Source organism: Biomphalaria glabrata, chromosome 10 (genome assembly GCF_947242115.1).
Source record: "Biomphalaria glabrata chromosome 10, xgBioGlab47.1, whole genome shotgun sequence".
Taxonomy (NCBI): Eukaryota; Metazoa; Mollusca; class Gastropoda; family Planorbidae; genus Biomphalaria; species Biomphalaria glabrata.
Window position 1 is genome coordinate 15,424,140 of NC_074720.1, and position 14,747 is coordinate 15,438,886.

General features: G+C 37.4%; 1 protein-coding gene across 4 annotated transcripts in view; it reads right to left on the reverse strand.

The window, feature by feature from the left end:
- LOC106069894 (uncharacterized) overlaps positions 1–14,747 on the reverse strand; it is a 29,984-nt gene that overhangs the window by 682 nt on the left and 14,555 nt on the right. For 3 of the 4 annotated variants that reach the window (XM_056043956.1, XM_056043953.1, XM_056043954.1), the window contains 9 exons: positions 13,693–14,112; positions 12,161–12,604; positions 10,725–10,756; positions 8,834–8,964; positions 7,335–7,461; positions 5,931–6,035; positions 4,961–5,046; positions 3,404–3,467; positions 2,084–2,209 (listed from right to left, as the gene is read on the reverse strand). In XM_056043956.1, coding sequence (XP_055899931.1) covers positions 2,084–2,209; positions 3,404–3,467; positions 4,961–5,046; positions 5,931–6,035; positions 7,335–7,461; positions 8,834–8,964; positions 10,725–10,756; positions 12,161–12,604; positions 13,693–14,112 — 1,535 coding nt within the window. The remainder of the gene's footprint in view (positions 1–2,083; positions 2,210–3,403; positions 3,468–4,960; positions 5,047–5,930; positions 6,036–7,334; positions 7,462–8,833; positions 8,965–10,724; positions 10,757–12,160; positions 12,605–13,692; positions 14,113–14,747) is intronic. The other variant, XM_056043957.1, reaches the window with a different exon arrangement.

Here is a 14,747-nt window from a genome sequence, read left to right on the forward strand (position 1 = left end):
TTGATTATGTATCAGGTCATAGAGACTTCATGGTTATGTCTTAGTTCATGGAGACTTCATGGTTATGTCTTAGTTCATGGAGACTTCATGGTCATGTCTTAGTTTATGGAGACTTCATGGTCATGTCTTAGTTGATGGAGACTTCATGGTCATGTCTTAGTTGATGGAGACTTCATGGTCATGTCTTAGTTCATGGATACTTCATGATTATGTCTTAGTTCATAGAGACTTCATGGTCATGTCTTAGTTCATGGAGACTTCATGGTCATGTCTTAGTTTATGGAGACTTCATGGTCATGTCTTAGTTCATGGAGACTTCATGGTCATGTCTTAGTTCATGGAGACTTCATGGTCATGTCTTAGTTCATGGAGACTTCATGGTCATGTCTTAGTTCATGGAGACTTCATGGTCATGTCTTAGTTCATGGAGACTTCATGGTTATGTCTTAGTTCATGGAGACTTCATGGTCATGTCTTAGATCATGGAGACTTCATGGTCATGTCTTAGATCATGGAGACTTCATGGTCATGTCTTAGTTCATGGAGACTTCATGGTCATGTCTTAGTTCATGGAGACTTCATGGTCATGTCTTAGTTCATGGAGACTTCATGGTCATGTCTTAGTTCATGGAGACTTCATGGTTATGTCTTAGTTCATGGAGACTTCATGGTTATGTCTTAGTTCATGGAGACTTCATGGTTATGTCTTAGTTCATGGAGACTTCATGGTCATGTCTTAGTTTATAGAGACTTCATGGTTATGTCTTAGTTCATGGAGACTTCATGGTTATGTCTTAGTTCATGGAGACTTCATGGTTATGTCTTAGTTCATAGAGACTTCATGGTCATGTCTTAGTTGATGGAGACTTCAGGATACTACTCTCTCTGGCCTACTCTCATGTCATTAAGAACATGTGTTTTGTTTCCTTTCAAGCAAGCGATTGTATTCAGTTCTTAGGGACATATCCTACATATCACTTAGTGAACAATCAACAAATAACAAGTGAACAACAAATGTACATAGCACGGTTGAAGAATTGACATGTTAAAAAAAAAGGTTACATCTCAATAGCATTTAGTGGTCCAGTGCTAGTTGTTATGAACATAGGCCTACTAGCACACTGGCGGTCTCTAGATATATTACGAACATAGGCCTACTAGCACACTGGCGGTCTCTAGATATATTACGAACATAGGCCTACTAGCACACTGGCGGTCTCTAGATATATTACGAACATAGGCCTACTAGCACACTGGCGGTCTCTAGATATATTACGAACATAGGCCTACAAGCACACTGGCGGTCTCTAGATATATTACGAACATAGGCCTACTAGCACACTGGCGGTCTCTACATATATTACGAACATAGGCCTACAAGCACACTAGCGGTCTCTAGATATATTACGAACATAGGCCTACTAGCACACTGGCGGTCTCTAGATATATTACGAACATAGGCCTACAAGCACACTGGCGGTCTCTAGATATATTACGAACATAGGCCTACAAGCACACTGGCGATCTCTAGACATATTACGAACATAGGCCTACAAGCACACTGGCGGTCTCTAGATATATTACAAATATAGGCCTACAAGCACACTGGCGGTCTCTAGATATATTACGAACATAGGCCTACAAGCACACTGGCGGTCTCTAGATATATTACAAACATAGGCCTACAAGCACACTGGCGGTCTCTAGATATATTACGAACATAGGCCTACAAGCACACTGGCGGTCTCTAGATATATTACGAACATAGGCCTACAAGCACACTGGCGGTCTCTAGATATATTACAAACATAGGCCTACAAGCACACTGGCGGTCTCTAGATATATTACGAACATAGGCCTACAAGCACACTGGCGGTCTCTAGATATATTACAAACATAGGCCTACAAGCACACTGGCGGTCTCTAGATATATTACGAACATAGGCCTACAAGCACACTGGCGGTCTCTAGATATATTACGAACATAGGCCTACAAGCACACTGGCGGTCTCTAGATATATTACGAACATAGGCCTACAAGCACACTGGCGGTCTCTAGATATATTGATATCATTTGACTTACTGCAAGTCTGAGCCTTTTTTCCCTCTCTTCTAAGCGTTTGGCTATGGCGCTATGAACACTGCTTGGCAACCAATCGGAGTGCTCGTGGGGATGTTTGCTAAGAGCCGCTAATTTCAAACAGTGATCCTGAATTTAAACAAAAAAAAAAACACATCTTGTTCAAAGATTCTGGAAATTATTATTTTAAAGGCCATGTATCAATGTTGCTATTTATTAAATCATTATTTAGGGTTGATTTTAGCCTGCTTGGAATTAGCAAAAGGAGGGAAATAATAATAATAAGGCTTGTCTTCGAGTCCGAAGATTAATGAGGAAAGCAGTAATTCCCGTGGTTACGCAGCCCCAGCTGTGACCTACATATTTCGCCACATGCAGGGCAAGCATAACCATTGTCTACTGGTGGTCGATTAAGATTTTCTTTTCGCCGTCTGCGTCTGTCCTCGGCAGCGGATTTTCTTTTGGTCTCAAATGTGTAAGTGACCTCCAGCTGTCTCGTTCCGAGGCCGCATGCAGCCACTACTCTCTTCTATGTCAGCTAAAGCAAGTTGGCGCCTAGGCTGGTCTTTAAAGCATTTCCGTGGGGCACCTCTGTTACGCCGACCACCTTTTAGCTCACCAAAAAAGACTGCCTTTTGTATACGTTCGTCCCCCATACCGGATACGTGCCCTGCCCAGCGTAACTGTCGGACTATAAGAAGTCCCTCTATACTGTCCATACCGGCGTTCGCAAGGGCATCACTGTTTGTGGTGTGGTCTTGCCACCGTATGTCCTTTGGTGAAAGCGCTCAAGTAGGGTAAATAACTATCTCTTTAAAAGGCAATATTCATATTTGGATTAAAGAAAATTATTGCATTATCACTAGTACATCTAAAACGTATTCAAAGAAGACATATCACTAAACTTTTAGTAAGTCACTTTTTAATATAGTGATCATTCATTTATAATCGTCTTCATCGGGAATATTTTGATCCCGTATCAGTAAAAGTACATTTATCCACGTCTGTAAATGATTCTATGGTTTAAGTTTAAGGATCAGGTCCCCTTTCAGACCCCTGACTGCATGAAGCAGATGATGTGAAGCTCGTCTGCTTCTATGGCCGACTGTTAACATACATGTCATGTGACCAGTAACTAATGTCAGGCACCCAAAGTGACCCAATACATTCAAAAGTCCTAAACATCTCAGCCTTCAATGAGGTTTGAACTCGATATCCTATATTGAACTAGCCAAGTGCTTATCTACTCTTAAATGTCGTTGCATTTAATCTCCTAAGTAGGTGCTGGTTTATTATCATTGCATTTTCTTATCACTCGCTCACCTTATAATCCTTCTCCATTAAGTCTCGGCTGTATGGTGATTTGAGACGCTCTGTTTGCAGTGACCTAGAACCGAGTCATCGCATTCAATTATTCGGAGACAGTTACATAGATTGAACTAAATAAATTAGTATAAAGGCTTCAATGTTTGCTTGTTAAACATGTTTCTAATTTTTGTTGTTGTTTTTTAGAATTTTAGAAGATGATTACATCCTATTTTAAACCTTCCGCACGACACTGGGATGGCAGTGGGTAAGGTTCACACGCGGGACAATTAAAGACGCTAGTCCAAAGTGCATTTCACTCAACCAGGCAGCCATTTCATTGCACATAAGGTCTGAATTGTTTTTGGTTTTCTACGCCATTCCTTCACTAGTTTGAAGGTAAGTTTGTGTGTTACAGGATCATGAAACTAGAACATCAAGCAAACATAATTACAATATACTCCAGTTCAATCAGAAACAAACATTTCTAAGCATTCATATTTGTAATGAACTAGTTAAATATATTAAGATTAAAATACTTTGAAATGTCTAGCCTTCCCGATTGTTCTTATAGACATGTCATCTACTTGTCTGACTTCATTTGGTTGTTTATAGAAGGGCTGGCCATAGTGAGTCGTGACTAACTTTGTAGAAAGAATAATATTTTTATAACAAATTTTGAATTCATTGTGGAGAGCAAGGGGCTTAACTTAGTCTTGAACTTGTTATATAGTGGAAATTTAACTGGAATGACATCATCTGGTTGTTTCTCTAATAAATAAGGAGACTATGAATTTTCTTTTGACGTCACAAAGTCGCTATGGAAAGGATAGGAAGGAGGGCGAACTGAAGAAAACTATACAAAGAATGGAAACTTTAGATTTCAGGTACATGTCATGGTCATTTGGTAAATAAGGTAGGTTAGTTTAATTTATATTACTAGTTTGACTTAACGATCCTGTTAGAAGTGATTTCAATACTGTATTTCAAATTTATTTGATTATTTTTGTTGTATTTATTCTGTTCAAGTATTGGAATTGATAGTCGAGGGCGTTTCTTAATTCATTTCAAAGTTATGTTGTGTTTTAGTGGATCCGCTAAAATCTATCATTAAATATAATGAAAAAAAAACTCCAGACCTTTACAGACAGTTGCCTACGCCAGATATTAGGAAATAAGTGGCGCCAAAAGTTATCTATTGTCAATTTGTGGGAGAGAACCAAGCAATAAAAAGCAAAAGTGGATCTGGATAGAACACATCCTACGAAAACCAAGTATCAATGTTGCAAGGCGGGCACTTGATTGGAATCTGCAAGGAAAGAGGAAAGTGGGCAGGCCCAAGCAAACCTGGAAGAGGCCAGTCATCAGTGAAGCCGAGAATACCAGAATGACATGGGAGCAGATGAAGAAAGCTGCTCAGAACGAGTTCGGTGAAGAAGTTTGGTTGCGGCCCTATGCTTCCCTGAGGTTTCCGCGGGAATACGTCAAGTCAATTTAATGCTATACATAATCAAATAAAACACACATTTAAAAAAGAAACTCCTCCTATCGATGTCTGGATGGTTACAAACGTACCACTTTCTAATCGGAGGCAAACTGAAGCTTCTCTGAAGTCTGTTGTTCGATGCTCCCTTGCTGTAGAATTCATCAATGGCTCGAGCCTGGACAAAGTCAGGAATTAAAGTGATAGAAATGAACGAAATAGCTGCGTGAGTCGTTTTAAAAACTTCCTGGTTCGTTCTCATAATTTACAAATTATTCTTGTTTGTACATACGCTTGGAAATCTATAGTTTTCAATCCTCCTTTAAATATGCACAATCAGCTTTATTTAAGACCTAATTAAGCATATGTTAACTGTTAAATGATTTTTTTAGATATCTTTAATTCATTTGTTTGGATAGCGGCAAATATTCAACAATAAAACATTTATCAATGTGAATTTTTTTTTTAAAGTGATTTGCACATAACAAAATAAAGATTGAAAACAGTATGTTGGTTTTGATCATTGACCATAACCCTAACCCTAACCTTTTCTTATCTTCCAGGTCAGGAATGAAATGTAGGTAAGAGCTAGATGCCTCTAAAATTCTATCAAGATCCCCAATCAAGTAATCGATTAGTCAACACTTTCAACATGGGAAACGTCTCAATCAAATGATTTTATAGAAATGTTTGGTACATGAGGGATATGAATCATCTTTGTATTGGACTAAGCAAGCTACTAAATGTATCAACATCAGTCATCAAATCTTTCTTTCTCTTTAAGTTTAGAACTAGTTCTAAACATATACCTGATCCAGTGGCGTAGCTAGGGATTTGAGGTCCGGGGGTGGGGGCTTGACCTCTTTAAAGGCCCGTGCATTTTGACATTCGACATCACATGAGATAATGGCATAATATTTAATGTAAAAACGAATTTCAGACACTCATTTGGGGGTCCCCCCTCAAGCGGAGGCCCAGGGGGATTTTCACTTTTGGACCCCCCCCCCCAGGCTACGCCACTGACCTGACCTATAAAAGTTGAATTCGTTACAAATCACAGACCTGCTCTTGCGCCAAGAAGTTAGCTCTTACAGATGGTAAATCCCTGGCATCTGATTTCTTCGGAAGGTCGTCTGGGTAACGACGGTTGAGTCGAAAAAAGTTTTTCTGTTTGGGTGGAAACCAACAAAAAAAATGTTTTCCATGAAATGAATGTCACATGTTAAGTGTAAACCTGAAAGATGTTTGACTGTAAAGGATAATCACATCTGGAGAATCAAAATAAGCAAAATAAAAAAAAATCGTTTAAAAAAAAAGGTTATCTATGGGGAATAGCTCCACACTTACAACTATATCTCAATAATGTTGAAGTTATTTCCTTTATTCAACTAAAAATAATTACGTACCAATAATTAATTGACTAATTGGTTAATTTTTTAAAATGATTAATATTTTGTTTGGCAGAATAAATAATTGTTTAAAAGTTTCAATTTGATCCGAGAATGGTTGTGAGTGAAATATTACAATTATTTACAATGTAATAATTACAATATAATATTACAATTATAATTATTTAATGGGACACAAGCCAACATATTTTTCTAGACCTGTGAATACTGAAGGATTAATTTCCCTTGTTGATATCACACAAAATAATTAATAACCAGTAATTAATTGACTAACTGGTTAAATTAATTTTTTTTTAATGATTCGTGTATTCTCTACGCTAATGAGTAATTGTACAAACTTCCGAGATTAGGTGTGGGAGAAATAACATGTTTAAACATTGTACCAGTCAGACATCGGGTAAAAGAAGAATTTTTTAAAATCAAAAGCTATTTGAGATGGACTATAACGCAATAACACTTCAATAATGATATCTATCAAACCAAATATCGTTCAGTCTCTGAAACGTTCACATTTTATTCGGGACTTTGCGGCCATCAAAGCACGAACAGTTGATTTTTATTTGAACTTAATGATACTCGACCGAGTATGTTTAAGGAAACTTAGTTATATGTTGATTTAGATATAGCTACAAGAAGGGCTTCAATAAATTTCGTAATTTAAGTAGGATTTTATTTGATTTTCTGTATCATTTGAGGGGTCACTCACTTCGCCTAGGGCCTTCAATTACCTAAAACCGGCTCTGTCAAGATTCACACATTTGATCTCTAAATGAACATTCACCTTATATGACTCGCTCAGAATAGTTATGGCCAAAGCACGTTACCAAATCCAAGAGCCGAGCAACAGTGCACACAAATAGGAGAAAGAAAAAAGAAATCTTTTGCAAATATTTTGGTTTGGAGTTTTTATGGAATACGTAACACACCTTCCGTTAGGGAAGAAAATAGAATGGAGCGCAGTCAGAGATACGTGTATGCTTCTTACATTGCAGATTCAATGGACAGTGGGACTATGGTAGTTACTACTTATGACTATGACCACATAGAATGTCGTTACCTGGTAATCTTCCAGCTGGTCCTCTCTACTGTACGACGTCTCACGGCTCAACAGTCGTCTGGCTATCTCAAAGTTCTGTCTGCTTATTGCTTCTTGTTCCTTCAGACGATTGAATAAACTCATCTCGCTAGACACAAAGTGATAGACAATTGTAACCGAATGTTTAGTATTCACAAATTATTCACAAAGTATTTAACACCTTTTAAAATAGATTAATTTTCAATTTAAGAACCAAACATATTTTTAAAACAAATGGTAGACGCATACATCCACAAGCATATAATTATTCTAAAAATATTAAAATACATCAACAATCGATCATTGTGTGATAACTAAAAACAATAAGTCCTAAGGAAGTCGTAATTTTGTGTCTTCTCTTATTTTCCCTTCTCTCTGCACTTCTCATGCCTCTACCTGCAGCCAGGCTGCCTTTGTGAGTCTACATGAGGGAAGAGCAATATTTGTTGAACATTCAGTTGGTCAGTGAGGGGAAAAAGTTGTATAACAAAACCATTTGTAAAAGCTTATATCAACTCCATCTGTCTGTCGGCTAAAAAGTTGTATGACAAAACCATTTGTAAAAGCTTATATCAACTCCATCTGTCTGTCGGCTAAAAGGTTGTATGACAAAACCATTTTTAAAAGCTTATATCAACTCCGTCTGTCTGTCGGCTAAAAAGTTGTATGACAAAACCATTTTTAAAAGCTTATATCAACTCCGTCTGTCTGTCGGCTAAAAAGTGTGTACACGTCATTTCTTTCGCACCCATTCTCGAATCAAGTTGAAAATGTGCACAAATATTCATTGGAACATAGACACAAAAAAATGAATCAATAAAGAAAATTAACCAATGGGTCAGTTAATTACTGGTAATTATTTTTTTATATCAACAACAGAAAATAATCCTTCAATATTCATAGACACGGCTAAATATATAGGGCTTAGATCAGTGTTTAACAAGCTGTGTTTCGCGGGACACCAGAATAAGTGTTCCACAAACTACTAGAATAATTAACTAGTAAACCATCTTATGAATTAATCTCTCTAAAAAAATACATTAATATTCCATTAACTACTCAGAATGTGCGAAGTGTTCCGTTAGGGAAAAAGTTTGGGACACATTGTCTTAGATAAGTGTACACGTTCAAACTCATTCTCGGATCAAGGTAAAATTGTAAAGGATTTGTATATTTTCCTTGTTTTTTTTTCTAAATCTTATCTATCTAAATTAAATTAACAACAAAAATGTACCCCATCATAATGACTTATATAGAGCTCCTTCCGACCATGAACCAACACTACCCATCATAATGAATGCACTTGTAGTCTACTACAGACATGGAGTATTCCATACGTTTTATAATTGTCATTATTCTAACGTAAATTTGAGTACTGCAATGTGGGTTTAAGTCTCTAACAATTCTACACTCAGTCTAATGGGCCATTGGGTCGCATATACAGTTTCGTTAAAAGCTTTCTATTTGTTCTATTTACTCACACTGAGGCTGACTTGGACTTCCTGAGCCAAGTGTCCAATAAGGCGGGGCCCTTACTGATTTCCACCAGCCGAGAGCAAAGCTTTTGGTCACACATTTGCTGACCCCTGTCTTTCGATAGCCTTGCTTCATTCTAAGTTTTGGAGACCATTGAAAAGATGACGGTATATGTGTTAAAGAAAACATTAGCAATTAGTGTTAAAATGATCAATACAGACTATTCAGGCCTGGACTTGTTAATCAGGCGGTCCATGTAGAGCAGGGGACGGACTGGCTATACGGGCATTCGGGCAAATGCCCGGTGGGCCAGTACCCGAAAGGACCACAGTAATAATCTTCTTTTTTTTTAAAATCACGACTGTATTTTATAAGATAAGGTCCGCATGGATGTCACTATGGCACGTTTAAATTGTTCAAGGTTTTCTAGTATTCTCTTACAAAAGGGGTCCTATTAGCGACGTATTTTAAAAAATCTTTTAAAGACTTTACTAGGGTCAACTAATTTATTCTAACTCATTTACCTTAATATGTAATAGCCTACATCCGTGGACAGTGCAACTAAAAGGCTTTATCCTTTAAGGGCCTACACACTTTGCGATTAGAAAGCAACATAAGGCCTATAGTCCTTATAAGGATATAGTGTTCATTGTTTGCATGTGTTATAGTTACAGTTATCGATACAGTATTAAAATTAACATAAGGATTTTTAGGACAGGTAGATTAGAATTGGATGTCCATCATATAATATACAACTTATGGGTCAGAGATATAGATATGGCCGGGCCGATTTGGACACCCAGTCGGAGTCCGTCCTAGGTGTAGAGCTAATCAATTTGTCTAAGATTTGTCTTTTCTCACTGACTTCTCACCTCCCGAAACAAATATGTTTAGACTTGTATATTTTCTTTCTAAATGAAAGTCTATATAAGCCATTTACATAAGAGCGCGGAAATGTGTTGAAAATGCATTCATACATATATGGCGGAGGAGACACTATAGAACAGATATTCTCAAACTTTTTTGACCCGGGGACCACTTTATATAGTCTAAACTTGACCACGGACCCCTAAATGAAAAAGCTACATAACTGCATATATATAAGTAAAAAAAAAAAAATAAACAATTTGTTGAATAGTGTTTATTGAAATTATACTTTTGTTTAAAAATAAAATTTAGAAAAAATAATGACTTTGATGGCGTTCATGAGTGAATTTATGCCCGACTCAAAGAGCACAAACTTCTTTTATTTGTGATGAGGTTTATTTTACAGCAATGAATATAAGTTGTATTTAACAAGAAGCCGGGAACTTCTGTACAATGACACCCAGTAATGCAGAATCCTTGATTAAACTTTGATGCAAGTTCCCCAGTCGGGTATATTCAAGTGAAGGTCTTCAAACAATAGTACGTAATAGACAACAGTGATGGACGAGTTGATTAGTATTTCACTTATACCATCAGACTGTCTTTTCATTTTCATTGTACACAATTGTACACATCTTTCTGCGGACTCCTTTCGATTGTCTCCCAAACCTCAACTCCAGTTTGAGAAACAAGGCTCTAGAAGGATATAAATAACTTAATATGGGGTAGTGGTGCTTGGATATTGGAGATATAAAATAAAATCATCTCCAAAGATTGCAAGACGGTAGATAATTTATTTGAGCTTCAGTTGTCATACACTGAAGAATACTACATTCAACTATTGCTTTTGTATGGCGCGTCTTTTTGCTCTGGTTTAATCTCTTTGGGAGAAGGCTTCAGTGCTGCCTTTGGATGCTCAGCAACTAAAAACTGGACTCAAGGTCAATCTAACTTCAAAAGTCCTGGCCTACATCGATTTTCAAACTCACCCCCCTCCCCGCCCTCCCGTTCTATGGGCGTAATACTTACTTTTGTCTTTAATTTATATTGGTCAGCAAAGTCTGTAAAGAAAAGAATAAGTCAATGAAGTGTTACTTTATGCATGTGTGTGTGTCTGTGTATACATCTCTTTGTGTTCTTGTTTCTGTGTGTGTCATGCTTGTACATGTCAAACTTTGCTATGTCTCAAAGATATATGTCTAGAACCATGATACGTTAGAATCTTGATGTTCATAATAATGCTACTAAATATATCCTTGTCAAACTGTTAAAGAACATCAACTAACAAGAAAATATAATAAAATACTTTTTTAAAAAAGCTTATATCAACTCAATGTGTGTCAGTCTGTTTGTACACGTTATTTCTCGACACCTAATCTCGGATCAGGCTGACACGTTGCCCAATTATTTTTTTTACCTGACAAGACAAGAATCCATATTTTAAAAAATAACCAACTATTTGTTATTAATTATTTTGTTTGGTATCTCGAACAAGAGAAAGATTTTACTTGACTGAAGTGGTGGAATAAGCTGAATTAGTCCCATTTATAGGTCACCGCTTTAAAGTAAGTTTGAAACAAACAAAACTATAAAAAAAATTTTCATAAGCACCTGACTAGCAGAGTGGTTAGTAAGATACAACTCCGCTTATAATATAAGCTTGTTTTTTATAAAGTATTTTTTTTTCTTGTTAACAATAAAGCTTATACGAAGTGTAATTGTATCAATTAGTTTGGAATATAGTCATGTAATTAAAATTGTAATAGATCTTAACATTAATAAATCTGTGTGATCAGAAATGTGTTTACCAATTGTTTTTGTTTAGTGAAATTTCATCATTTTAGCGTTCTCACTACGCTATGATCCTATCACTTGTCTGGACCAGTTGGGAAAGGAAAATGTGGAGAGAAAGAAAAGGGGGGGGGGGGGTATCAGGGTGAAGGTTACCGTGATCGTTTTTTTTTTTATATATTTATTTATTTTAAAAAAAGTAGAAAGACCTGATTTCGAACTCAAGAGCTCAAGCATTCTAACGCCGCCTCAAACACAATATCTACTGTGCCAGCGAATCGTTTATGAAAATAGAAGGTTTTATAGTTATCGATTGTAAGCTTCAAACTTTAAAGCGGCGACCTACAAAATATAAAGGGGGATAATTCAACTTATACCACCTCATCAGTCAAGTTCAATTGGAGGTTATAATAATCTTCAATTCTGAATGAACATCCGCAACATGTAAAACAATTCATCTTATAAGATTATAATTAATCTTATAAGAACATCTAATTGCAATAATCCACTTAAGTCTAAACTGTACCAGTTAATTGCAGTGATCAATCTTTTCATTTTTGTTGTAGATATTTCATTTGAACTTCATTCCTCACGGTTTAAAAAGGGGGGGGGGGGGAATTATATTTGGTGTGATTCTGTCTGGAAAGGGGTGGGGTGGGGGGGGAGAATCTTACCTACGACAGCTTTCCCAGGCGAAGATTGTCTTTCCTGAGATCCCTTATATCGCACTGGCTGTGACTCTTGGGCCTGGCTTCTGAGAACTATCAGATTCTGAAGGTGATCTTCGACTTGCTTACCTAAAGCTGTTGTGACGATATTCTCCTGGGTGCCCTCCATGGAAATATCATTCAGGTAATAACTATCCAACATTGATTTTTTCTTTGTGTCACCTTGGCGAATCGTTTCATTGGTGCCTTCTGCATGAAGTTTACCGTTATCCGAGACTATAGTAGACAGTTTCCTGTCATCTAAGGTCAAAGTGATAAGACCATCTTCTGTGACGACGTCGTGACTATTAAACTGAGCCGGGGTAGGAACTGTTGTTGCGTCTGTAGTATTAAAGCGATCTTCAGCTATTTCTAATGTAGCTGAGGTTAGACCTTCATTGTTTGTATCATCTAATGTCATAAGAAAAATAAATTCATAACTATTTTTAGGAGGTCAATAAATAATACAAATCACACTTAGACTAGTTTAAAAAAATATGTGGAGCCAAGCTTCTAAGTTAGTCGAAGACATACGATCAACACGTTGCTCAAGATTTGTGTCCTCTTCATTTGTCAGGCTTTATCGGCTCTCGCCTAAGTTTTAATTATATTCCCCTGCATCTAAATGCATGAATAGTAGATTATCTCCTTCAAAATTAAGTTTTACTTCAAAATTATATTTTATGTCAGAGTCTAAGACGATATGTCACACAGTAGGAGATACTGAAATTTGAACCGTTGGAACAAACCCAAGCAATCAAGGCATCTGGCTGAGTTGGCTGAGTGGTAAAGCGCTTTTCTTGGGTTGGAATCCTGTTGAAGACTAGGATTTTGAATTACGGGATTTTTCGGGCGCCCCTGAGTCCATCCAACTCTATTGGCGATTGACATTGGTTTGGGGAAAAGTAAAAGCTGTCTGTCGTTGCGCATGACACACTCGTTAACTGTGGGCCATCAAAAACAGATGAACATAGATCGCAACGTCTGAAGGGAGTATTTTACTTTATTTCTTTTTTTACAATACCTCTATTCAACTTCAATCTTTTTAGGAATGTGAGTGGGTGAACGCGATTCTTGAGAACGGCTCTAACAATTTTCCTAGAAATTTTACAGCTATATCTTTGAGAAAAGAATTACTAGCTCGTTGATCAAACTAGGATAACTCTAGTTTGACCGTCATAATGTTTCGAAATAAAAAAAAAAAGAAATAAACAGATGTTGGATCTAGGTCTAGACCTAGTTCTCTAGCCAAAATTAAATTTATTCCTTTTCTAATGTGAAACATTATAAAGGTCAAACTCGAGTTTTCCCCATCTGGCCAAAGAGCTAGTAATTCTTCTCTCAGTGATATACATCAATTTCTTAAGAAAATCGTTAGAGCCGGGTTTTTTTTTTAGATTAGCCTTCTAGGTTCCTGGATCCAGGTTCCTGAAGGTTCCGTGAAGTTCTGACTTTGATAGAGGTATTGTAGGTATTGTAAAAAAAAAATCGTTACTTGCCCTGTTTAATAGATTTTTGTTGTTGAGGTGGATCTTCCAAAGCACTTTTTTTTGGATCACCAGCACTCTCAGTCACCTCTTTCCCAGACGGCTCCGCTCCTTGCGGTGTCACCTCCGCTGCAGCATATTTCAAAGTTGATTCACGAGTTAAACCCTCGCTCTCTCCATCTGCCGTGCCAGGGTCATCAACAAGACTGGTTGAAAGCAATACTATACCATCTTCTTGCGAGACTGCAGTAGAACCACTTTGCTTGACTTCTTGATCCGAGCTCGCAGCCTTGGGGACGTCCACGTCGCTGCCAAAGTCATAGACGTTCCCGTTGTTAGTGTTGGGCTCCTTGGTAGATTTCCACCAGAGATTTGACTCCAATGAACTTACACTATCCGTCTCCAGTGACTCGTAGCCTTGACCCTCGGTAGCTGAAAATAGAAATTTCAGATGGAATTAATTAGGGTCAATATCTGTCTGAGGCTAGCTTGCTCATTGTTTGTTTTTTGGGAGGGGATTATTTAATGCAGATTCTCAAAATATGAAGAACCCCTCCCCCTCCTCCTCGGTACTGTATAGTAAAAATCATATAGACAAATTTGAGTTCGAAAAGATGAACTGGTTGGACAATCTCAGGCTTCAGACGTTGCCACGTTGGACAATGTCGGGCTTCAGACGTTGCCACGTTGGACAATGTCAGGCTGCAGACGTTGCCACGTTGGATAGTGCTGACTTGTTGAAACATTGTGATTTCTTTCCGACTGTTTAAGAAGCGATTCTGATCGTGCTTATTTTACCGACTACAATGTATAGCATTGAACTTACTTTCAGCACGCTACAACGAATCAAAATAAACCTTCATCGCCAGCTTGTCCATCGCGACGAGAAGTAATTTCGTCACTAAAAGTAATTTATAGTTTAGGAAGCCACAGTCGGCGTTTACAGTTTTTGGTTTATTCGACAGTAAGGAGGCACAGGCCGCACGGATAAACTTAACAACGTATACAGTAAATAGTTCATTCACATGGTCAGGTTTGTTTTTTTTTTCATTTCATGAAACAAGCAT